The sequence below is a fragment of the Rhamphochromis longiceps genome, linkage group LG19 (genome assembly GCF_057381845.1).
Source record: "Rhamphochromis longiceps isolate RC_006_pf linkage group LG19, R_longiceps_female_GT1.1, whole genome shotgun sequence".
Taxonomy (NCBI): Eukaryota; Metazoa; Chordata; class Actinopteri; order Cichliformes; family Cichlidae; genus Rhamphochromis; species Rhamphochromis longiceps.
In genome coordinates, this window is record NC_140575.1 from 25,477,902 (window position 1) to 25,504,357 (window position 26,456).

The window sequence follows — 26,456 nt, forward strand, 5'->3', positions numbered from 1 at the left end:
ATGTGATATGACTAATATGAGGGGTTTTGCAGGCCTTTGGGGGAACTGGCTTTACAGCCAGGGGTGACTGACACTGTTGATCTGTATCACACATGAGAGCGGATCACAGCAGAGGGGAGCAGAGTAGCCACACAATGAAGTATGGACACACTACCTATGAAATCCACAAAAAAGCACACTTTTACAGGAGTTGGATTTTAATTCTTAGCAATAAATACAAATGTTGCGCTTACAGAAAAACATCTTTATGTAAACTTTATATTCTAGTGTCGTTTGAAAGCATTGTTGAGAATGAAAAGATGTCATTTCTGTGAAAATGCATTCTCAGCTGTATATACGTAAAAGTGCTCCACCAAAACTTATTTCTCCCCCTCAAAGAGCAGGTTCAAAGATCAGCACCTAGCAGGATGGGCTTGCATGCATGTTGATCGGGTTACACACTTCAAAGAAGCACAGCTATACACAGCCAGCGATGAGAGCAAAGGGGGCCAAGGATAGGGCCACATTGTCATTCTGCTATTATCAGTACTGCCAGGGAATGGATAGCTCATTTTTTCTATTACAATCGGGCTTTTTTCCCCCTCTGTCAACAAAGGTTCTGAAGAATATGATCTCTTCCTTTGAATCTTTCGAATGGCTTCAAACATTCTTAGAGGCCAGTCTGTATAGATTATGTTTGGTTTGTCAGCAAACGGGAACGATCCATAGATGGCACTGTTGGCTCATGCTACGAGTCAGACACTAGCACTGCAAAACGGGGAGGAGGAAGAGAAGAGAATCCACTTAAAACTCATCAACTTTGGATCTGAGGAAAAAAAATCTTTCATCTATGCTCAAGTGTCATTTGCCAAATATAATCTTGTAACTTCTAATTAATTCAAACTGTGAGAAAGAATCTTTCAAAATATCACACTTTCCAAAACAGAACACATTTTTTCATGCTAAAACTGTTCTTTTCCAGCAATAGTGATTTAACAGCTCATTATCAAAAGCTGTGTTTTTCCCCCTCCTTTTACTCCCCCCTCCATCAATTCCTTCACTCATCAACAACACTAAAAAGTTTATGGTCAAAGAAATATGTTTTTTTTGTCTATTTTTTTAGAAATAAAGAAAAAAGAAACAAACTGAAGATCTACTCAACTTGATGGAACGTAACAGAATTTCTAAGACGATATTTGAGATGACACGAGAGAGTTTGGGAAGTTTAAAAATACACTTCAAGTTAAATAACTTACTATTTCAATACAGTACATAATGTGGAACTGTGGTACAAGTTAGTCACTCATTGAAAAATTAACTTTCGAGAGCACTAACTTGAAATTTGAGATTAAAAGATTGTATTCTTATGGTTGCCATAACTTTACGGATGAGAGGAAACCTGTTGTTTATGGTCCAGGTCTGCTGATGACAGAGGAGTGTGAGGGGTGCGCTGGGTGACCAGTGGAGGTCTCCCAGCCTGGGAGGGCCTCATTGGAGTCAAACTGCCCTGATCTATGGCCTGTCGGACTGGCGAGGTCAGACGAAAAAAACCCTGGAAATGGGAAATTAGCAGCCCTATGCAATTAGAGCCCTGACCACAGGCAGAGTGGGCATACTGCATCACATTCCACAATGCTGTCCACTACTTGACTCACAAAAGAGGTAAATACTGAGCTGTGTGGATGTGGTTGTACTAATAAGATCAAAAGCTCCAAAAATCAAGAACTTGCCCATGTAGCTGCATGTGAAAAGATTTCTACTGGACACGGCAAAGGAAGTAAGGAAGTAAGGTGAAAATGCCTTCAGGCGGACTGGCCCCTGCCACTAAGGCAGTGTAGGGCCTTAAAGGAGTCAGATGAACATGTCTCCACACATACCTGCACAACGATTCACGCATACCTCTGTCATATACACCACATAAAGCAGAATCCCATTTCAACAACAAAGTCCCATCCAGCATCCCATAAGAAGTGCTTAAATGTTGATGCTGCCAGCTAAAATAAGAGGTTGTGTGGGGATAAAGTGTTACACAGGATCAATCCCACACGGTGTTTGTGCTGACAGCAGGGAGAGCCTTTGCTCCTGTTGAAGCGTGTGTCCATGTAGCCTCCTCATGGCTGCAGGCGGTCAGGTAGGCAAGCAGTGCCAGCAGTGTTCTAAACACACATGCAGTTATCTCAAACCTGTCAGTCAGCCACCCCGTACCTGGTTGGACCACCAAGGCCTCATACATAATTTGCCATCAAATGAATATTTTCTCAGAGTCCTGTCAAAAGTGGTATTTGATGAAATATTAATTTGGTGATTAATCTTTGCATCTGATCTTCTGTCAAGTGAGATAAAAAAAAGAATGGAATTTTTCCTGTGAAGCCATTGTTCAAGGGCACCTCTCTCCAACTTTGCCCATAAAACATTGATTAAGTGATCCAACAGCCACACTATTATTCCAGAGTAAAATAAAAGGAAAACATACCTTATTTTCAAAGGAAAAATTAAAATATGCTAAATCAGGCAGGCTAAAAGCACTATATGGGCTTTTTAGTCTCCCTGGCAGTTTGCAATAGGAACTAAGAACCGACTAGAAAGTTCAACTTCAATTTCTCTTTGGGAATTAAGGAAGCGCAAAAGCAACACTATGTGGATTTTTATTAGAAAACAGCTGAAAAGTCAGCACTCATTACAGTATAGAGTGCTTTAGTACACCCGGCATGAAAAGGAAACATTAAAAAAGCCTTTTTAGGAAAAGGACTTTCATATTGTAGCAAGACAATAACAAACCACATAATCATCATGTATTACAACAATATGACTCCACTGTAAAAGAGTTTGGGTGCCTGCAGTGTAGACCTGTCATCCACTGAAAACACTCAGCAGATTATAAAACACTAAACTACAACCAAAACTGTCAAGCAGTAGAAATCTTACTTCAAGCAAGTAAGCATTTTACACAGTTACCTTAATGTCTTTGGAAGTTGCACTCTACAGATAAATCAAGAAAATGAAACAATATTTTTGTGTGTGGAAATAAAATGTCATGGGCTCCTAAAGTATTAAGGCCTCTTGGCCGGAGGACATGGATTGAAAATGCACATCCGGGGTAATAAACTCTTCTGGCACAGATGCCTACCTTCACAAGGTGCAGCAGCTGATAAAGGTCCTCTACCTCATCTCCCTCTGTCTCTCTGTAGTTTCTGCTAGTGTCCAGGCTGGATCCCTGGATGGTGCGTCTATATAGAGGTAAGTCCATGGCATCGGCATACAGTTCTATAGCCTGGTGGCCCACCGTCTGGTACATGTAGCTGTCCAATTCATCTAATGCACGAAGGAAAATGAGTTACAACCTGTGCCTGATGAGAGCCTTAATCGTGTCTGACAAAAGGGATTTCACTGGATTATGCACAAGAAGTGATGGTGCAATTCCCTGAGAAATAACTGACATTAAATATCTACCTCTACAGCTCTACAATTAATGAATACTATATTAAAAATGATCTGACTATATGTTTTTATTAATACAATGCATTGTATATTCAAGATACCACACGTTAAAGAAATAATTTTTTAAATGAAAGTAATTTAAAACAAAAGTCTGAACAAACTTAACTGAAAGTTTCAAGTTTCATCATTTTTGCAGCAGTGACCTAAAAACTTGTCCCGGTGCCTCAGAGGTCACAGGTGCAACTTCCAGATGGACACAGTAAATTTGGATTGGTGAAGTGAAAGAGCAGCACTTGCACCTTCCTCATTAACACCACTTATATGCACTTCAAAAAGGCCCTTAAACCCTAACTGCTCCAGAGGAGCTGCTCAGCAGCCAATATAATCCTGTGCCACTCGGTCAGGCTTGTACTGGGCCGCTTCCAGGTGTTAATAAGAAACTATGAAAACATGCACTAGGGATGCATGAGACTGGAGAGTGAAAAGCAAAAACTAGAAATGCGCAAAATTCAGTAACTAAGCAACTGATTTTTAGTTCCGTGTTGCTACATATATACAAGTGTGGCTCCTCACACATGCACATAGGCAAGAGAGTGACACGTACTATAGTTTATAATCAAAGTTCAAGTTAGTTACAGTTATAACAAACTCTTCCATTTTAGCTTAAAAGGTGAAGCAGACTTGGATAGTTGGGAAATGGCACTATAGCTTAGTGTATGAATACAACTGAACTGAACTAAACTGGAAAACAATCCCAACAACTCAGGCCACTTATCATAGTTAGGCCAACATCTTAAATTATACCAGACAGATAGAAACCAAAGATTTCCTTTGGGAAAGCACTCAGTGTGAGTATGGAGGAAAAACTCCTTTTTAACCTCAAGAGACCTCCGGCAGACTTAGGGAGGGCAGGCATCTATGCGAACCAACTGCAAGATCTGGGCAACTCCAAACCATACAGAGCACCCGCTCCAGTATTTCAATCACTAAAAATAGAGAATACTTTTCCAGAGCCCCATTTAGTGATATTAGCAAATATCAATAAAAGTAAAGTTCATGAAGTTGTTCTTCCTCATGAAAAGTTCTTCCTCAGTAAATTTTAATTCCTCAGGATTAACGTGTTCAAAAATACAGGAAGTATCAATTTTAGACAATAATGCTGTAGTGTAGGTGTTACGGGTCCCAGATGTGAAGACCACAATAACAAAAAGAATACAAATCTGTAAAAATAAAGGTAGAGTCTCAGAGAAAGAATCACAGGAGCACTCGTGTCTTTTCCCGAATTGCATCTCTTATTTCAGATCAACAAATATAATTTACATCCAGTGCTTTCACTTGTCAGATATGCTCAATAACTGTAAAAGGTAAATAAAAGGCATTTGGCAAATATATGCATCTATGGTCATTACATTTCTCCAGTTTACACTGTTAACCACACTATTCCTTCACTCATTTACATCAGCAGTGCAGATAGCATATAATGCCTTAAACGTCTTATTGCTCTTTCTCACATATAGGGCAAACTCAAAATAGCTTATCCACAAATCTGATATAAGTGCATAAATCTTACTAGATTAGACAAAACACACCTGGATGTATTACTTTGCAATGTAACAACATAAATGTACATTCATTCTTAGCTTATTCTTAACATTTCCACATCACTTGAACCATAAAGTATATATAAGATATTTTAATCTCGAATAATCTGATGTCAGGGCCTTTACAGTTAAATTGGAGCACCACACACACATATTTGCTTGTTAAATGGAGTTTACCAAGTTTAAATACATCCCGCGGGCTGGCGAACTCTCGCGGTAACTCTCGCGATAACTCGCGGTAACTCTCGCGAGACTTGGGGCTGCGCGGCTCGGCTTTACCACCGCTGCGGTGCCGCGCTTCAGTAATTTTCAACTAAACCCCACTTAAGGTTACATCGGCGGTGTCAACATAACTCTCAGTAAACACCGAAGTAGAACAAGGCACAAAACCCTCATACACTGTATTTTTAAGACGATACTGACCTGTAAAAATAAAGGTAGAGTCTCAGAGAAAGAATCACAGGAGCACTCGTGTCTTTTCCCGAATTGCATCTGAGAGGACAGGAAGTTGGCCCGCTCTAGGCAACCGCGGGCGAACGACTACAGTGTCAACAGTTCCGCTTATTATTTCTCACTTTTACTCTCCTCAATTGTTATGGACTACACGTAATGAATGTAAAATAATAATTGTCTTAATTGCTGACATATGTTTTTCTTAAAAATAATAAAATTTCCCAAAATGTGGTAGCACATTTGTGTTCACCACACGCTCCCCAACAGCAAAAGTGGCTCCTGACACTTAACTTGAATTATAAAAAAAACCTTTAAACTAACAAAGTCTCTTTACAGAAGTCCCTGGAATATTCCTCTTGCCCAGGTGTCCTTAGACTTCAGGCATTCTTCTTCCTGAGATTTCTGTTCAATTCAATAGCAAGGAACAACATATGAAACAGGTAAGTAAGGGCTAAGGGTGAGGGGAGAGGGGTAGGGGGGTTGGGAGTAGAGAAGAGGGTAGTAGAGGGAAGGATATGGCGAAGGTTGGACGTTGATGGTGTTCACCGCAGGATGAGCCTGATAGGCTGGTTGACCCAAGGATGGGTAGGTGAAGAATGTGGTGGGACGTCTCTGCCTGCTGGACTGCCTAAGATGAGATGGTGGCTCTGGATGGATGTCATCCCCTGGCTCCACCCTGGGTTCTGGCTCTGGGTCAGGAAGCTCTACTGGATCAGGACTGGACTCAGTGACGTCAACTTCTTCTTGAACCTGAGGCATCTCCTGATCGTCACTTAGTTGAGGTAGGTCTGGGTCTCTTAACACAATTAGATCCTCTTCCGGAACCATGGCACTTTTTTTTCTAGGTTGGACACGAGCCCTTAAGACTTGTCCTAGTTCACTTGGACCGGAGCTCCGTTGCGCTCCACTTGGAACTGGTGTGACTGGAGAATGGCCCCCTCGAGGGTATCTGGGTACACCAAGCCAGTACAATGGCTCACCCTCTTCCGAGTCAGTTGTGTCAGGGTTCGGCTCTGGTGTCATTGGTCTTCCGGTGGACTTCTTGTTTCTCTTGTGTGGTCTTGTAGCCTGACTTTGGATAATGTCCACTGGCAAGTCATTCACTTGTAACAACAAGTTCCTGTGCAAGGTGCGAACAGGACGGCCTCCCGCCTCTGGACTCACTTTGTAGACGGGGTTGTCGCCCACTTGCTCCCTCACAATGTAGACCGTTTGCTCCCAGTAGGGTCTCAGTTTGCCAGGGCCCCCCCTTTCACTCAGGTTTCGTACCAGTACTCGGTCTCCTGCCTGTAGCATTACTCCTTTGCATCTTTTGTCATAGTTTGCTTTGCCTTTGGAACTTGACTGTTGACTGTTTGCATTTGCAATGCGGTATGCTTCTGTCATCTTCCCTTTCCATCTTTCTGCATACCCATGTGGTGTCTCAGTGTTGTTTTCTGCCATGAGACCAAAGAGAAGGTCTACTGGAAGACGAGGGTGTCGACCATACAAGAGGTAGTACGGAGAGAAGCCAGTCGATTCATGCTTGGTACAGTTGTAAGCATGGATAACATGGGGTAGATGTTCCTTCCAATTTTGTTTCTCCTTTTCTCCCAGTGTACGCAGCATCTGTAACAGGGTGCGATTCAGTCTTTCAGTAGGGTTGCATTGGGGATGGTAGGGGGATGTCCTTGAGTGACCAACGCCTGCGAGTTCTCTTAGGGACTTGAATAACTGATTCTCGAACTCGCGACCCTGGTCGTGGTGGAGCTTGGAGGGGTAGCCGAATTTGGGAATGTAGTCATTGAAGAGGCGGTCTGCCGCGGTCTTTGCGGCCTTATTCTTGGTGGGATACGCTTGTGCGAACCTGGTAAAATGGTCTACAACAACCAGTATATATTCAAACCCACCTTTACAAGACTCTAAGTGCAGGAAGTCAATGCAAACAAGCTCAAGAGGGGAGCTGGATGTTATGCTACCCATGGGTGCTCTCTCGTGTGTCGTTGGCTTCTTCTGCTTGATGCACTGACACTTCCTTGTGACGTACTCTTCAATTTCTCTCTTCATGAAAGGCCAATAGAACCGCTCTCGAGCCAGGTTCAAGACTTTCTCCACGCCGACATGGCCCATGTTGTTGTGGAGGTGTGTGAGAGCTACCTGTCTGTAGAGAGTAGGTAGGACCAGCTGCTTGCGTCCTGTAGTCTTTCTATAGAGAAGGTCATTCTCCATGTGCAGCCGACTCCACTCTCTCAACAGTCTCTTTGTGTTAGTGTCAGCCTTGTCAACTTCTGTTGGTCTTATGTCCTTCTCTACCATGTCAATGACTTTTCCGATTGCTGGATCTGCTCTCTGCGATTGTACAAGTTGGTCATGACTGATTGACTGTAGGGGTTCTTTGATGGGTAGGTTTGGTGCGGTGAGGTTAAGGGCTGCAATCCATGCTACGTCTCCTTGCTTCGCTCTTCTGCTCCCTTCCCAAACTGCACATACGGCTTCCTCCGACAGTTCCTCTGAGCACTCTCCCATGAACCTCTCAATGTCAAGTGGGCAACGTGACAGCACATCTGCATCAATGTTTACTTTTCCCGGCCGATATTTGATGTCGAAGTGGAAATCTGCCAATTGTCCGACCCAACGGTGTCCAACTGCATTGAGCTTTGCTGTGCTGAGGACATATGTCAAGGGATTGTTATCTGTAAAAATGGTGAAATGTGGAGCATAGTAGAGGTAATCCTTAAACTTGTCACAAACTGCCCACTTGAGGGCGAGAAACTCTAGTTTTCCGCTGTGCAAGTGGTAGTTTTGTTCAGCAGGTGTGAGCGTGCGAGACCCATACCCAATCACTCTCATCTTGCCTTGTTGGTTCTGATATAGGACGGCACCAAGGCCCCTCTGGGATGCGTCCGTGTGCAATATAAAAGGGCGGGTGAAATCAGGGTACGCTAACACTGGTGGCTGAGTGAGCATGCCGATCAAGCGCTCAAGGATCTCTTGGTGTTCTTTGTTCCACTGTATCAGGGCTCGAGAAGGCTGCTGAGTGTGTTTTGCTCTGCCTCTAGTTGGCTTTGGTGGCAGTGTGTTGGACGGGACTTGGAGCAAGTCATACAACGGTTTGGCTATGCGGGAGAAGTCCTGCACATACGTCCGATAGTAGCTTAGGAATCCCAAAAGCTGCCTGACTTCTCCGACGGTCTGTGGCCTTTTGTGTTTGAGTGCCTGTACTGCCTCGGTATCTTTGGGGTCCACCTTTACTCCATCTGCAGATACCAATCGGCCGACATAGCGAACCTCTTTACGGAACAGCTCACACTTCTCGGGTTTTAGCTTTACACCATGCCGTTGTAGGGCTTGGAGGACTTTCTGTAGCACTTGGACATGTTCGTCAAACGACTTGGAAAAACAAAGCACGTCGTCAAGGTAAGGGATACAGCACTCGTCTCTGAGGGTGTCAAGCATTTCTTCCATGCTCCGTTGGAAGGCTGCTGGGGCATTAGACAGTCCAAAGGGTATCCTCACCCATTCATAGAGGCCCCACGGGGTAGTGAATGCCGTCAGGTACCTTGAGCCTTCTGCGATGAAACCTTGATGATAAGCTTTACCCTGATCCAGGATCGAGAACCAGCTGTAACCACCTAGCGAGTCTGTGAGATCCTGGATCCGGGGGAGTGGGTGTCTGTCTGGCACAGTCTTGTTGTTTAAGAGACGATAATCGATGCACAAACGTAAAGACCCATCCTTCTTCCTTACGCAAATGACTGGAGCAGCATACGGCGACTGTGACTTCACTACCCATCCCTTGACAATCAGCTCTTGAATATACTCCTTTACTTCCCTGTAGAGGGGTTTAGGGATAGAAGCATAGGCCCTCTGGACTGGTGTATCATCTTTGAGCCTGATTTCCATTTGTAGTGAAGGGATACAGCCTATGTCTGTGCTGCTACGAGAGAACGCCTCACACTCTTCCCTTAACACCTTTTCAACTGACTTCTGTTGGTCCGGACTCAGGTGGCTAAGATCAACTGGGGGTAGCCATGACTCAGTGGACAGTTCAGAAACAGGGGTGGCTGCGCTTACCTCAGCTATGGTGATGGGGCTCTGTGTGGGTTGAGTCAGCTCTGATGTGTTTGTGGGTCGGTCTGCCTCAATAACTTTAGCGACATGTTGAATAGTACCCAGGGCTGTTCTCTTCGGTAGAATTATTTCGTGTTTGGAGTGGTTAGAGATGGGGACCTTAACAAATGGCCTTTGAGGGTTGTTGATCTCAAGGAGCCCTTCCCCAACACTCAGGTGTCTCAAGGCAGTGTTCTCGTCGGGTTCGTACAGCACCAGGGGGTCACAAATGTCAAAACTTTGGGGTACTCTGCACCACACTTGGACTGCTTTTCCAGCAGGAATGGTCACATTGCTCTTCCCAATTCTCACTGTGGCTGGGTCACATTCTGCTCTTTGTGGTACTTGTATGAAGTTTACCATAGCCATCACTTGCTCTTCGTCTGTGCCAAAAGCTTTGCGTAGGAGACTATACAATAGAGCACTGGCCTCTCGGTCTGACTCTTGTGTTTGGATAATGGCGCCAAGCACGTTCGCTCCCAGGAGGGGCTGAGGGAGTGACAGCTTACTGACAAGGAAAGGGGCTTGCACAGTAAGATTGGGATCTTCGTGACCAGCGAGAGTGACTGTAAGTTCAACCCACCCATCATAAGGAACTGCTTGTCCGTTAACCGCATAAACTTCAAGTCCATCATTTAACAGCTCTTGGAGGGGTCGCACCTGATAGTTAGGAATAAACCGCTGAACCCACTGTCTGTCCACTAAACTCACTTGTGAGCCAGAATCAAATAACACTGTCACTGGATAGCCACCAATCAAACACTTGAGGAGGCTTTTCTTTCCAACTAGGGGGACTTTACAGCTGTTTGGTGTTAAACTTTGGCAAGAGGTTACCTGTTGCTTTCTCTGGTCTCGCTTTGGCTGCTTTCTTTTTAGCTTACTGCGACGTCTTGCACACTCAGTAGTAAGCTGTGCAGAGGAGGACCTTACTGGCTGGGACTGTGACTCTGCGCCGGCCTCTGGCTGTCCCTCGACAGAGACCGATTCCAGTTTCCCTGAGTTTTGGTCCGCTTTAAACATCCCACCGCTCGGTGTCCTGACTCGCAGCATACAAAGCAATGACTACAGTCCTGCAAGTTCTGTTCAGTACACTTTGGACAAAGGAACGCTTTCTTTTGAGGAGGTCTGTTGGGGTTGGCTGGGGTTTGGAAAAGCGGGTTGGGAGGTGGTTGTGGGGACAGCTGGCAAGGCTTTGCCTCCTGTTGTTTAATTAGGCTGGCGACCATGTTAGTTAGAGTCTCTACTTGGGCGGCAAGTTGTTTGATTGTTGGTGAGGATTGTTCTTTGGCTATCTTGTCGTTTGCTTCGATCCCAGCACTTTGGGCTTGTGCACTCTTTTGGCGGGCGACTTGGCCTAACCTTCGCTGGTGTTCATTTTCATCACTGATAATCTTTGTGACCTCGCTAAGAATCTCTTCGTCAGTGACATTGTTGTTTGAGGTGAGAGGTCTTAGTCTTTGTCGCAAGTCTGCGTACTTAGCCCCCAGGCCTTGATAGATTGTGTGGAGGAAAACTTCCTGGACAGTTCTTGGGTCATAGGAGATCTCAGTGTTGGCCTGCTTCGACTGAAAAATAAGCTTCTGTTTAAGTCCAATCATGCGATACAGAAACTGCTGGGGCGTCTCTTGTTCACTTTGTCTAGCACACATTAACTCCTGGAGCATTTCAGTTGTCGCTTTTTCTCCGAGATGAGACCTCAGAAAGCCCTGAAGTTCATGGAGAGACAGGTCATCTTTGAGCATTAACATGTCCCGGAAAGTGCCAGGCTTCACAATTCTCAACACACCTCGAACAATTTCAGCCTCCACAAATCCTTCTTTAACTCCTTCATTAATCTGCTTGGTGAGACTGTTGTAGCTGATTTCGGAACTGTTGTCTCCAATCTGTCCCCCAAAAACTTTGAATTCTCTGCGTGGTAAGTACGAAAAGTCTCTTACAGTGACTGGCTGCTTAGGGCTAATCTGTATGATTGGTTGTGGTTGCAAATTGCTCTGCTGGCGTGCTACAGCAGGTGACTGGGCCCTTACAGTTCCACATAGTCTTAGCCTCTCACCCAGTGTCTCATACGCTTTCCTCAACTCCTCTAACTGTTGTGTTTCTGCGTTTGCATAGGGGTTTGGTGATATATCTGGTGGATCTTCCGGCGGTTGTGGGTCTAGCACGGTATTGGATGGTTGTGGACTGGGCATGGCATGTACTTCATTCTCACCAGCTGTTTGCACGGCAGGATTACTTCCCTGGATGACTAGATTAATCAAATCATTCAGCGTCAACAAATGACTCATGCCCTCATCTTCAAGTTGCAGTAGTGTGTTTGACTGTATGTAGGAGGTGATATAGTCCATACAACCTTCTTTATCATCCTGACTGAGCTGTGTAGTGTCTTTGTTTTCTGATGCGAGGCTCTTAGCGAGTTCGAAGAGGTCTTGACCTTGGAGTGAAAACAAGCGTCTCCTGATATTCCAGGCGAGTTCCTTTCTCTCGGTCGACATGTTGTATGTATTTCTGATTATCCTTCAGCTCGATAGTGACTAGGATGCGTCACACTCCCCTCACTGAAGTACGGTTCCACGTTGAGGCAAAGGTCCCCTTTTCACCTCACTACCTGGACACCTACTCGCTGGCTTGGCTGGAGTAACGGCCTTGTCACGATTGTGTCGTGGTTCTGGTATCACTGGATCTGCCCTCGACGACTGTAGAGGAGAGATCCCGGACGAGCCCCCACAGTTTGTTACGGGTCCCAGATGTGAAGACCACAATAACAAAAAGAATACAAATCTGTAAAAATAAAGGTAGAGTCTCAGAGAAAGAATCACAGGAGCACTCGTGTCTTTTCCCGAATTGCATCTCTTATTTCAGATCAACAAATATAATTTACATCCAGTGCTTTCACTTGTCAGATATGCTCAATAACTGTAAAAGGTAAATAAAAGGCATTTGGCAAATATATGCATCTATGGTCATTACATTTCTCCAGTTTACACTGTTAACCACACTATTCCTTCACTCATTTACATCAGCAGTGCAGATAGCATATAATGCCTTAAACGTCTTATTGCTCTTTCTCACATATAGGGCAAACTCAAAATAGCTTATCCACAAATCTGATATAAGTGCATAAATCTTACTAGATTAGACAAAACACACCTGGATGTATTACTTTGCAATGTAACAACATAAATGTACATTCATTCTTAGCTTATTCTTAACATTTCCACATCACTTGAACCATAAAGTATATATAAGATATTTTAATCTCGAATAATCTGATGTCAGGGCCTTTACAGTTAAATTGGAGCACCACACACACATATTTGCTTGTTAAATGGAGTTTACCAAGTTTAAATACATCCCGCGGGCTGGCGAACTCTCGCGGTAACTCTCGCGATAACTCGCGGTAACTCTCGCGAGACTTGGGGCTGCGCGGCTCGGCTTTACCACCGCTGCGGTGCCGCGCTTCAGTAATTTTCAACTAAACCCCACTTAAGGTTACATCGGCGGTGTCAACATAACTCTCAGTAAACACCGAAGTAGAACAAGGCACAAAACCCTCATACACTGTATTTTTAAGACGATACTGACCTGTAAAAATAAAGGTAGAGTCTCAGAGAAAGAATCACAGGAGCACTCGTGTCTTTTCCCGAATTGCATCTGAGAGGACAGGAAGTTGGCCCGCTCTAGGCAACCGCGGGCGAACGACTACAGTGTCAACAGTTCCGCTTATTATTTCTCACTTTTACTCTCCTCAATTGTTATGGACTACACGTAATGAATGTAAAATAATAATTGTCTTAATTGCTGACATATGTTTTTCTTAAAAATAATAAAATTTCCCAAAATGTGGTAGCACATTTGTGTTCACCACATAGGCTATACTGGACAAGGAAGAATAACTGTAAAACACAGGGGAGAAGTTTAATTAGAGATACATAATTTTAAGTAAGTTTACAACAAAGAAAATTAAGTCCCATTATTGAGAAGAATTTTAGTTAAGTACTAGAGAGAGCTTTGCTGTTGCATTAGATAAATAGAACCTGTTAATCTGCAATTGGACATGTTGTTTCTCTTCACATTTCTTTCAGTTATACAGATTAATGTGTTGGCATTAGACACAAAATACATATTATATGGGCATACACTATAGTGTGAATAGGGAATTCTTGTAAATGTATTTAATCATTAACTTACTTTTGAAACTATTCAAATATTTTTGGCCTACTTAGCATTCCATAAATGACTCTGGTTATTTTAAACACTAATATTTGAATATTTCATTTGTTAAAACATCAAATCAGATCAAATATATGTAAGGACACAGCACACAAACATGCAGTTCAAAAGTGAAATGATCAAATATTTAATTTATGTACAGTTATTGGGAACGGAAGTGCAGCTGGTTGGCCCATATAGCAAAGCCAGCTCCAGCCAGCTGCTGGGGCTTACAGGTTAATCCCAGGAGCACGTTTTACTCACCTGTGTGAGCAGGGCGCAGGTTGGCCAGAGCTACGATCCGGTGCCCAGCAGCAACACACTGCATCATGTTGTAGCAGCTGTCTTTGCCCCCACTGGAACACAACATAATAAACAGACACAGAGGCTAAGCTGACACACACATTATCATGGGTGCAAAGTTTAGCAATGTGGGAATGTGGTGCACCATATTTAATATCCAGGGTTGGAACACAAGGTTGTGGATGTACCGGGTGAGTTCTGGTGCACTACTCTCACAGCATGTTACAGCCACTCTATGCCACTCTTTCATTCGTCTTCAAACCCTTAGGCAATAATTCTACACCTGCATGGGTGTCATATTCTTGGTTTGAATTAACTCATATAGATACATCAGCATCCGTAGCTTACTGCTCTGCAAGCACAAATCATCAGTGACAGACCTGTGTGACGGTTAAAGCGGCAAGCTGCGATTACCTTATTAACGCAACCACTTTCATCCTGTTAGATTTCGTTTTTGAGCCTAAAAGCACCACAAGTATTGACTACAATGTGATAACACCGCTTAGCAACCGGCGAGCGTACACAAAAACATGTGGAAGCCAGACTTCCGGGTTGTTAAAGGACCCTCGTCATTCGACTGAGGTGCCCTCTAATGTGCCTGACAGAAAATCCGTAACACCGCTCTCTTTCTTACTTACATTATTGAAATGTAAGGTTTGTTAACAGTTGCTCCTTAATAATTCAAATCTTTAAAAGGAAAAGGAAGTATAACGGTAGTTGTTCAACCAATAGTGGATAAAAGATATTACACTGAAAGACACCAAGAAAAGAAAAAATAAATAAATAAATAAATAAATAAATAAATAGATGTTATTTATGTGCTTAAAGTGCTTAAAAGAGGGTAGTGCTGAGGGATATTACCAAGCCTGTTGGTCAAAGGTTTATACTCTGTATGTTCAGTTAGTGCTGCATATTCCCATCACAGTGCAAAGACATGCAGCAAAGACTTACTGTTTCACTGTGTTAGGTGCTTCCAGGGTGTACATAAGTTACAAAGAAAGAGTGTGTGTGTTTTTTAAACATATGTGCAATGGTATATTATATATATATAAAAAAACGAGTTTGACACGTCTACTTTTTTAAAGATATAGCTGAAAAAACATTAAAAAAAGGTTTATTTACACTGTTGCTACTGCTTGCTGTATTATAACGTAATCAAAGTGGATAGGCACTGCAACTCTATTGACACGCATCCTTTGCCTCTTGTGTCTCAAGAGAGGGCCTAAAGTCCATGCACTGGTATTCACACACAGGTTGCGCTTTCCTCTGAGGGAGCCCTATTTTGCTCAGAGGAAAGCCTTTGATGCTCCTTTTGCTCTCTGTTGTTGTGCCAGAGCAGAATAATTGCACTGCTTTTGTGTGCTTCCCTCACCTTCTACCCTTAAGCAGGCCAAAGGCAACTGATTCTGTCTGAGTGTACAAAATTGAGAGAGACGTCTCTTCATCCCCTTGCTTTTTTTTTACTAGGTTCCCTCTTTTGTTTTTGTTTTTGTTTGGCTGTATTCATCCTGAATATATAGCAAAATCTACAACCTGCAGATGAGCTTCGTTTATGTTGGGGTGCAGACAGTATAGGCTGAATGGAAGGATTTGTTTTCTAATGGAGTAATATTTTCTTATGATATGTTCATTCGATTGTTTTGGTTTTTTCCCTCTATATTACATAAGATGATAAAAGATGTAATATTTGGTCACTTAATTTTTTGTAATTTCTTTCCTTGTCCTTTATTTATTTATAACAATAAAAAGAATTGAGTTGTATTCAAGATATAATATAGCTGAGCAAGTTACTCAGTCCCCAGTCTAGTGTACCAAAAATATGCACAACAAACAAGTGCCTGTATATCTGTAGAATTAATATTTCAATATTTTGATCTTATAGGAAATTTCAGTTGAAAGGATGAGTGATATGGTTTTAAAAAATGTTCCTTTGACATGTTTGTTTGAAAAATGTCCTCCTCCTGGCCTCCTGGAGAGCCAGTCACATCCTTCTGAGTCTGGTTGTCCTTCAGTTTTGTAAACTCATTAATACATCACCTGTGTTTTCCAATTGTGCGGGTTATATTTAATATTAAAAGTTCTCAGCCTGTGGTAATTTCCATTAAAGCCCATAACATAGGACTAATGCAAATTTTGTCACTTATCACTTTTAATTTATGTCGTTTATTACCTAGACAAATAAAGAGGTGTGTTGTTCATGTTTTATTTGTGGCAGCATTTTGCTGACGTAAAAGAGCATTTTATGTCCATATTGTTGGTGTGATGGGGATAAAAAGTGTTGATGGATGGCCCAACTGAGACACAGCCAATGGACGTGAATATGAGACGCATAAATATGAAAGCAAGGCAGCAGGAATCAAATGACACCCTTGGCCTTTTCTTAAAGGAGCATGTGCATATGACAGGTGATTTACACAGACACACAAACTAATTTTTGTCGCACAAGGACACAAAAACTTTGGGTGTAATGAGAAACTAAGGCCTCAAATCACAGGACAATAAATTGAGTGTCAGAACAGGCCAGCCAAGGTTGCAGGCTGAGTGGCCAGAATACAAACACACAAACACACTTGTGCACCACATCATGTATGGAAGCAGAGAATGCTTTTTTTTTTTTTTTTGAATAACAGTTGCTGTAATGCTTGCAGGATATTTATGCATTACATTGAAAATAAAGAAAATAAATAAATTGTACATAGTAAATAGTAGTACATTATATTTATCGATAAAATATTAAGTTGAAAGGTAAAAATGTAAGTAAATGTAATGTAAGATTAGATCTTACCAGTAAATGTTAACTCTAAAGAGAAAATTGGTTTTACTGCTGACAAAAAACACAAGGTTGTACAACTTGTGAATAAATGTGCATGTAAGTGCCATGATAGCAATAAAAGGAAACAATAAGATGCAATAAAATACCTAAAAAAAAAATAATAATTTATCACACAATATAACAGTTATTGTAATCATTTATACTCTGTATTTTTCAGATGTAGCGCAAAAATACTGGATTCACATGCTGTTGACATCTAAAATTAATTTTAAAATGACATATAAATTCTGTTATGTGAACAAGTATTTACAACACATCCAAAGTACATTCATCTGAGGGCCATGTTTTGTTTTGTTTTGTTCAGTTGGTTTTATATCAGGGTTGACTCTTTTTAAAGAGAAATTAAATATTGGGACAATTAACAAAACCTGTACTAATGACCTTAAAACAGCCTTAATTTTAGGTTCATTTTTTTAGAGGCCTTTAATAAAATAAAACCGTGTGAGCAATGTTTGGCATCGTTCTTCTCAAAGACAACTTTCTGTTTCAGCTCAAGAAAATCGACTTCTCTGTTCTGACTCTACACCAAACATAAATTGGATGTGAATGTTACTGTAATTTGGAATTAAGTTTCAACTAAGCCACAAACAAAGTAGGGCACAAATGAAGCTATTTGCTTGAAACATCCAGTTTCCTCACGTTATTCTAAACTTTTGTGAATTAACAACTACCCAAATGTCAGAGATTTATTTAAGTCACGTTTTAAAGTACTGGTAAATTTGCTCTCAAGTGAGCAATGGTTGAAAGCAGTCCTGTGTATTCTTAACTCTACACCACTCTGGTGTTGTCTCCATCAGGGGCTCATTTTCCAAAGAACTATCAACATAATGATACCTCTTTAGGGCCTAACCACATCCAAATCAGTTAGTAAACAACCCAAACGGGGATCTGTACACATTTTTACAGACAATTAACTGTTATCACGAGGGGCCCAAATGGATTAGTAGGCTCATTAATGTCTGAGGCTAATCGGTCCTTGATTGGAAATGCGAGAGAATGTGAAAAAAAAAAAGTCACGGTTTGATCCAAATCGTGTTTGATCATGACATTGTCCTGAACAACCCCCCTCCTCCAGTCTGCAAACGCTAATTGAGTTTTCCCCCCAAGTCTCCCAATGAAAATTTAGCTGTTACCCCTGTTCCATTTGGTTTCTACATGACATAAAGCATTAAAATGGTTGAAACATGTTTTGCCCAATAAGATGCTGCACTTTTGTGAGCGATCCAAGATCATTTTGCTTAGAGCTGTTATTCGGTCTTCAAAATAATAAACATCTTTGCGCAGAAAAGTGGCTTTCACAGGCGTTTAAAGTGGTGCTTTTATCTCATATCTCAACTCAACCTGAATGCAGTAATATGTATATAATGCTTCACAGAACAAAAATAAATAAATAAAAAATAATGACAGTTATACTCCTAAGAACCTTTACTGCGTTTTTAAGGATCATTTAGCAGCAACAGAACTGCAAGTTCAGAAATTTGCTGTTATATCTTCACAGTTTATATTTTTATTATTATTATTAAACAAGACAATATGGCTAATGTGGCCTTTATTTGGGGCATAATGATGCTTTCAGTTAGATGGTAATGTTTTGTAATGGCATGGTGATTTTTAGTAATGTTTACCTTGTTCAGCGTGTTAGTCTAGCTTCTTGAAACATGAATTCCTAATTAGCACTGAATACATACCAAAGGAGCATTGTTAAAGACTAATAAATAGTGAACCCTGAAATCACAGCTCTCTTGTTAGGCCTCTACATTTATCATCATTATTGATCTGGGTAGGCTATTTAAAAATAGACATTATACTTGAGTCTGGATGTATTTTTGTATTAATCAAGGGTTAAAAGTAGATGAAAAAAAAATCACTATCCCCTGATCCATGCAGCCCTGTAGAAATGGAAACTTTCCAATAGCCAAACCAGCCAACCATCCCTAAGTACAAATGTAATTTCCTGAATATTTCTCCTTGATTTGAAATCGTCTTGCCCTACTTATAGCATCCTAGAGTCAAATTATGGCTTCAGTGGTTGAAACTTGTGAAGCTTCAGCCAAAAGGATGTGGCCCATTTAAGTATACCACCATTCAACTAATTTTGAAGCAGCCAAAGCAAACTGCACATGCTGCTATCACCTGACTCTAATGCTGCCTGGCAATGGTCTGCATATGGGATCTTCAGCCTAATGGTTCACAGAAACTATCTCCTCCTAGAAATCAAAACCAGGGGACATCAAACCTTAAAGCTGTGCCATACAAATCCAATATGGATATCCTGAAACAACAAACAAACAGATAAATATACTGTTTTTCTGTCCTTATGTTATATATCGAGGTGAGCAAAACATATAAATTCTGTTTTTGTTGCTGGCCGGTGTGTTACTTAAATACTAAACTGTGGATGGGATGCTATAATTAGCTAGTCTGCTCTCTGATATACAATCCTCAGACAGTTTCCATCTCAGTCGACAAACATAATCCTAATCCAGGAAATATCCTGCAATCAGAGTATTGGAGTTGACATCAGAGGTAGCCACAGAGGCGATTCCCACACACTCCTCCCATAGCTTCAAAGGTCTTCCTGGGCCTGTTATGGGTTTCCCTCGTGATGAAGTGTGACACTCCACAAACACAAAAGCCCCAGCCCTCTCGTGGGTCTGCTTTGCTTTTCTTGGATCACTCCAGTCAGGCCAATGCCAAGTCAACTTGGCGGTTGTCAAAACTGGCCTCATATCTCTGTGGAGTGTGCGTGGTGCCTTGTGCTGTCTGCATGTATGCGTGTGGTTATGTGTTGAGTGTGAGTAGATAGCTTGTCACAGTGGCAGGGCCTAGTTTGCATGTCTGTGTGTGGTTATGCGTGTTTGCTTCCACCTTGAAATGATGTAATGTGCAATCAAAACCACCTCTAGGATTGCAGTGGGAGTTGCTGGTTTTCCAAATAACTCCATAAGACTAGTCCTTGAAGGCAAATTTTCTTTTGGCTTTTCTTACATTAGAAAAATCAAATATAACTACAAAAAAATACACAGACAAAATATTAAGCGGTTCATTTTTATCTCAAAATAATATTCTATTGTTTAATGTTGGAAGAAAATGTTTGGCATAGAATAAGAATGGTGTTAGTGGAAGGCATCATGGAGAAAACATCTTTAAAAAAATTGGGAAAAATTATAGAAATTAACAGGATACTCCAAAACAGTTTCATTGGAATAGATGGTTTAATATTTCTGCACATTGTTGCTCAAGCTCTCATAAAAAGCTACAAATGATGGAGGCTTTTACCTCTATATGTTATTAAATTCAAGTGTTCACTTAGCTTTTCTGCACTATGAAGAGTAGCTAAATGTATTCAATAAAGACATAAAAATATGAAAAATGTGTGTGTTCATAAATGAATGTGTTTAAAAACACCCCTCATGCTTGCCGGTTGCCTTTCCTTTACATTTTGTTGTCTTACCTTTCAGCAAATTTCTCTCTGCTCTCCTTCCATTTCCCTCTGTCCTGCTCCCATTCTTTAAACTGTTCCCACATTTTCATTCATCCACCACCCACCTTTCTTCCTTGCAGTAAGATGTCATTCGTGCTGAATGGCTGGCCTCAGCTAAGTCAGACCAGGAAACTCGCTGCCAGAACACAGCGAGCTCTGATCTGCCATTTGTCTTGTGGTTTTGAGTCTAGGATATTTGTCTAACCTGCTGTCCAATGTCAACACTCACTCTAAATACCCTCACTGCTGCATGAAGTGGACTTCCTTAGGGAGGATAAGGATTAATGTTTGGTTGGAGATGAAATTGAGAGGGAAGAAGAAGAGAAAAGAAGACAGAGAGGACTACTACTGAGAAAAGAGGCTCATCAAAGCAAGGACTGAAATGTATGGCAGATGACAAGAAGAGCCATACCACTCAATCAATCTGCAGATAAAAAAGTTTCTGAATAAAAACAAAACCTGTTATATAGTAGTAGCTTGAATTTTCTTTGTTTTTTCTCCATTTCTCAGACACCCTGTGTACACAGGGGGTTAACCAATTTAAAGCCATGACAGACTGAGTGTAAAAAATAGCCTCCGATCATTCAGAACCATTTCTAAACCTGCGACTAACCATAAATAACAAACAAAATCCAAGGCCTCCCTCCAGCATTAACGCCAGCATCACCAGATGAGAAACTGTCGGCTAGATAGGAGATGACCTCAAGTTTACAGCCTAAAACCTGTTGATCCTGAGCGATTGATTGTCACCCGTAAGCAAGAGCCAGCGCCTCCATCAACCACCATCTCAGCAGGAACAAGATGAATTCTAGCAGCGATTCTGCCATGAGAGGCACATCAGTGGCCTGTGCCTTTTCTTTTACGAGGAGAATTCCATGCACTGGGCCCAATATTCCTGGTTACTGGAGTCTGGTGATTAAAGTGTATAAAAAAGGGGGCAGGCCCACTAAAAGGCAGTGATTTAGTGAGCTGTCACCCCAGTTCAGATGGGGCAACAAGTTCAAATCCTCGCAGGAGGGTTGTAATGAAAATGAAACAAGGAATGAGACAGTGTTAGAGGGGAGAGGTTGAATGGCTCGAGGGTTGAAGGGTTAAGGAGTCTGAGGTGTTGGTAGGAGACATGCGGCCATCTGGAGGCTACTCCTGAGCAACAATGAATACTTGCGTATGCAGGTTAACTTCAGTAACATAGTTAAAGTTTACGATAGGATCAAATATATATATATATTTTTGCAACATTTTCACTGATTTACCAGCTCTATCTATTTTACTGTGGTATAAACATCAACAAACTAGTGTCATCATCCTATGAAACTACACCAGCTGTTTTAAAGAAAATAATGTTGACCAGTGTTGTTGACATATGACCACATTAGTTTCTTTTCTTAGTTGGCTTACGTTTGTACTCAGTGTTGGATTTTTGGCATAATTTTGTATTAATGTAATTAGTGTATAGCTGAGATATGACACTGATAAACATTTTTGACTGAATACAAGTCTTTATATAGCCAATACATGTCTACAAAAGTGTATTTTAAACCTTATGCTGTGATTTGGCATGCAATACAGAATTGAATCTAAGGACCTTTAAAGGAAAAGCTCTGGGCACTGCATAATACAGTATTCATACAGCTGCAGCCAGCAGCCTTGGCGAGATAGTGAATAATAATAAAAAAAGGTCTACCTCCATCTTTGTGTCATTTAGGCCTCAACCAGTGTTAATACACAATGTGGTATCTCACCCGTACAATGGTGTTAACACAATTCTAACATCGTAGACTGAAAAGAAGAGATTACTGAGTTTCTGACCTTTCGCTAACCTCATCCTGACCTTGTAAAAACCCTGACCCCGTCATTTCCACCCTTACAGGATTCATCTGCTAGCTGGACTGCCTGCCTCTGGGAGTGACGTTTGATTCCTTCAAGTACCAGCCAGCTATAAAAGACACATCCTGATGGGCCTTCCTCTGTTGTGTTTAATAGCTGTCTCTCTCCCCCTCCTCCTCCATCCTGACCTCCGCCACCACACCCACCCTCAGCCTCTGCTCTGGCCCTTGGCTAACCTCTTATATTCAGGGTTCAGGGTCAGGGCAGCAGACTCCCAGCCAACTGGGCGGTTGCCCAGAGGAGCTGATGTAGCCGTGAGCAGCAAGAGAGACGTAAGAGACCCAGGGACCCCTCTGATGTTCCTGAGAGTTTCCAAGAGGGAGCGGCTGCAGTGTGTTTACGACATCTTAAAGTTAGGGAGGGAAGGAACGCTGCACAGGCTTAGACAGAGAATGACGAAAGCGCAGCGCAGTGTATAAATAAATGTCATGTAAAAAGAAGAATGTGACTCTTGTTGCAGTCAGACATCTGAATGAAGGCAGACAGAAGAATGACACACAGTAATGGTTTCCTTGATGTAGTTCAGCAAAGGTTCTTTTGTGCGTGCATTGTCTTGCTCTTCATTGCTGTCACATCTTTATTTGGAGCTAAACGTCTAGAAATGGACACCAAAGATAAACAAAGAGGTGACTGTTCTTCAAAATTCCTGGCAAGGTGGGCAGATTATTTTCAGGAAGCAACTAAATCAGGGCATAGTTATTCTTATGAATCTAAGTGTTGTGCTAACTCCATAGCAGACTATGAACACTCTGCTTTTACTCATTTCCACTTAAGGAAGTCTCTTCTGGCCTTGAGAGCACCAGCTTAGAAGTCTGGTTTCTGTTGCTTTCTAATGCAGGACAAAGGGAACACAAATACGCACACTTAGTCATCTAACACTTTTAGCATTACGTGCGTGTGAATCTTTGACATTTTCAATTCATATTTACATTTCTTTTGGTTCCTCTGGATATGAAATATAGCCCTGCTGTTGTTTGTACTTGTAACCCACTTATTTCCTAAGTAACTATTGCACAATGGACTACCGTAATAGATGTAAATCAGTAAAGGAATGTCTTCAAAAGTAAAGATGATGACAGTACAAACAATAACATCCACAAAGCCTTCTTGCCAAAATGAAATCTTTGGAATAACAAATGTTGGCTACTTATGGCTCTCTGATGGCTTCATTTTTCACTCAGGATAACGTGCTAATTTTTACTGCTCAATGTCCTCCACTCAGCTTGTGTCACTAAGTCATAAGCCTGCTGCTCCTGGCTGATATATGGGTCCACAAGATGATGTCAGCGAAAAACACTTTCAATAATTGCTATGATTAATATTCTCAACCTTCCAACACCTTCCCTTTTCCATCCAGCCACATATCTCCACTAAGGTTCATCTATCAGTCTGCTCTCAATCTGTTTAAGTCCTCTGAGTGATGCATAGCATAGTGTAAATTCTATGTTCCAGTGCACCTCTGTTTACATTTATTCAAATTATGAATTGATGATGCTCTTGTGTGCAAAATTGTCAATGGTTAAAGGTAGCAAAGTAAAATATTTACCATTTAATTGTTTTTAAAAACATTTGTAAAAGGAAAATTTCCCTTCTTCTCTTCAGGTTTCACGTCCCCTATTATTCTTTTGCTTAAAAACGTGTAAATTGCATAGATAGGTGAACGTTTGCCAACACTTATTTTGTCTGTATACTGGATACAGTTGCGTAACATCATGCAGCTGGCACTAGCAAGAATAAGTGTGGAAAACAAACAGGACGGGTTTCCTTTTGGCCGGCTCACTAATTGTTTAGGAGGAAAAAGGTGAAAGAGATATGTATAAACAGTGTAGGGCTTCCAGGGAGTTGGGAGAGGCCTAGAGGGCCTGGGACAGTAGCTGACCTGTAATATTCACTATATACACTGAGGAGTCAGGTCTGCCTTATTCTGTCTGGTGGCGTCAGAAAAAAATAAACTTTTGCTTCCTCATTGGTGACGGACAAATTTGTACTCAACTGGGAAACACTTCCTGTAGATACTGGCTTTGAACATCTCTGGTCGTCCAGAGAATACACTGTCAACTGCCAAATTAAAGGAAAGCCCGACTTAAAGTGTCTCAGTAAGATATACTAGCTGCCAGAAAACTGCTTCTATATACTTTGGCTTAGAGTCTATGAGCCTCGGAAATGATCATTACTACTTTTTGTTTGTTGTTTTGCGTTGACATGCTTTGTAGTACATTTATTCTTGTGCATTTTGCTCTCGTCAAAACAAAACATCTTGGCCTGAACTCCTCCATAAGTGTCAAATTGGTGATTTCCAGGGCCACATATGACACCCAACCAATGATTCACTGACCTCTCATTCCCCATAGATGGGAGGCATTGTCATTTTGGAAAAGACCACTTACATCAAGATATGTTTTATCGGGATAAAAGGCGATCCCTCAGGGCAACTTTGTATTGATTTGCAGTGAGCATCTCCTCTAAGGAGATAAGTGAACCCAAACCACGCCAGTAAATTAGTCCCCACAGAACAACAAAGCCACCAGATCCCCTCACTGAGGATTTTTAATTTTAAAACTACAGGGTATGTGTGTATGTGCGTTCACTGTTTTATCCTTAAATCGTCTTGCATACTACTTGTTCATACGCTACTTCATTGTCTTTGTGAATCCCAAAAGTGATGATCATAAAAAAGTAATATGGTCATTGCTGGAAATGTGTCTGCTCCCAGTATGAATAGGATCTTTAGACAATGATGTTCATTGTAACAAATTGATATGAGTCAATTAAACATCTATTATTAACCTCCTATGGTTCACTGTCAATTATCTGTCCCATTAACTCTGTAATACTGTAAGCAGTATGTGTTTAATACTAAGGAGATCCAGTATGGCTCATCTAATCACTTATGAAAAAATAGCCTTAAATAATGACTTTTAATGTCAATTCAATTTAATTAGATTTAATGAAATAGTTAAGGTCTTTATAGCTCTGTTCCTGGTTCTTAGATCATTTATTTGAATAATAAGGTACACGTATATCGATTAGTCATAAATTTCCAACTTTTACTCTAGTGTGTTAAGAGTCTTTTTAAAGATAATATTATTGCCTACTTCAAAGATGATGGGGAATTTCTTTTAAAGGTATTTCTTAAATCGATGAAGTTAATACAAAGGGAACTTGCTGAAAAGCACCACAATCACCGCCACGTGGGAATAAAGCATTTTTATTGCAAGCAGCATGTGCAAAAATGCCTTGCAATTTCTTCCATGCTGCTTGCGTGTCTGTTGCATGATGCCAGTTCCTGTCATGTTCTTCTTGATGTTCATCAACAAACCACTGTGCTTGTAACAGGAAATCATTTTACAGCTCCACTCACAGAGTCCTATTTACACAAACTCCCCCGAAACACTTAAGGCAGGATATTTGATTGTGAGTAGACTTTTCCGTGCTGTTTTCCCAGACCTGCCCGTCACCATGGGTTAAGACCTAAACACTTAAAAAAACACAACTTACAGAACTGCTTGCATAGTTCAATAAAAAATAATAAATTTAAATGTTAATCATAAAAACCTGCTAGTCATGAGAAACAGCTCTGATGTAGCATAATGCCATTGTTTTTTGGGGGTTTTTTTTCCAGCAGTGTACTGAATCATGTGCTATACCTAGTGCATTAAGGCACATTGCATCGGGGTTCAGGAAACAGGCCACACCGTAAAATATTCACAACACAATGATATTCAAGGATATTATGTTAAGATTCAATTCTTTTGCTATTTGGAAATGAAACCATGCTAACTACAGAAATCCCAAATACTAGCTAGTTTGTTGCTGGCATCAAAGTCCTGGGCTGCCAGGGACATGCTGTCATCTGACTCTGGTGAATGGACTGCAACTTGTAACACTTGTGTCTATAGTTAGTGCCTGGACATCCTCTGTGTGGGAATAGACTGGCAATGTCCCTGTGGCAAAGTCCCTGCCAGCCATTTTCTTCCTAATGGCCCTTCCCTGAGAGATTTATGATCCACAGATAAAGAACAATTAGAGAAAAGGAAATACAAACATTTGTAGCTCTCCAAAGAAAGGTTTACACTTACAGAAATACCATTTTTGAAACTGAAAGTCTGATTTGAAACTGCTGATGGTCTTATTCATTAGATGACTCGGTTGCACGTACAATGCCAGGTTCATTCAGGTG

General features: G+C 41.3%; 1 protein-coding gene across 1 annotated transcript in view; it reads right to left on the minus strand.

Moving 5' to 3' along the window:
- dph6 (diphthamine biosynthesis 6) overlaps positions 1–14,623 on the minus strand; it is a 67,117-nt gene extending 52,494 nt beyond the window's left edge. The window contains exons 1-3 of the mRNA XM_085392513.1: positions 14,487–14,623; positions 14,034–14,125; positions 3,107–3,291 (exon numbers count right to left, since the gene is read on the minus strand). Coding sequence (XP_085248639.1) covers positions 3,107–3,291; positions 14,034–14,125; positions 14,487–14,509 — 300 coding nt within the window. The 5' untranslated portion in view covers positions 14,510–14,623. The remainder of the gene's footprint in view (positions 1–3,106; positions 3,292–14,033; positions 14,126–14,486) is intronic.
- Positions 14,624–26,456: the final 11,833 nt, after the last annotated feature.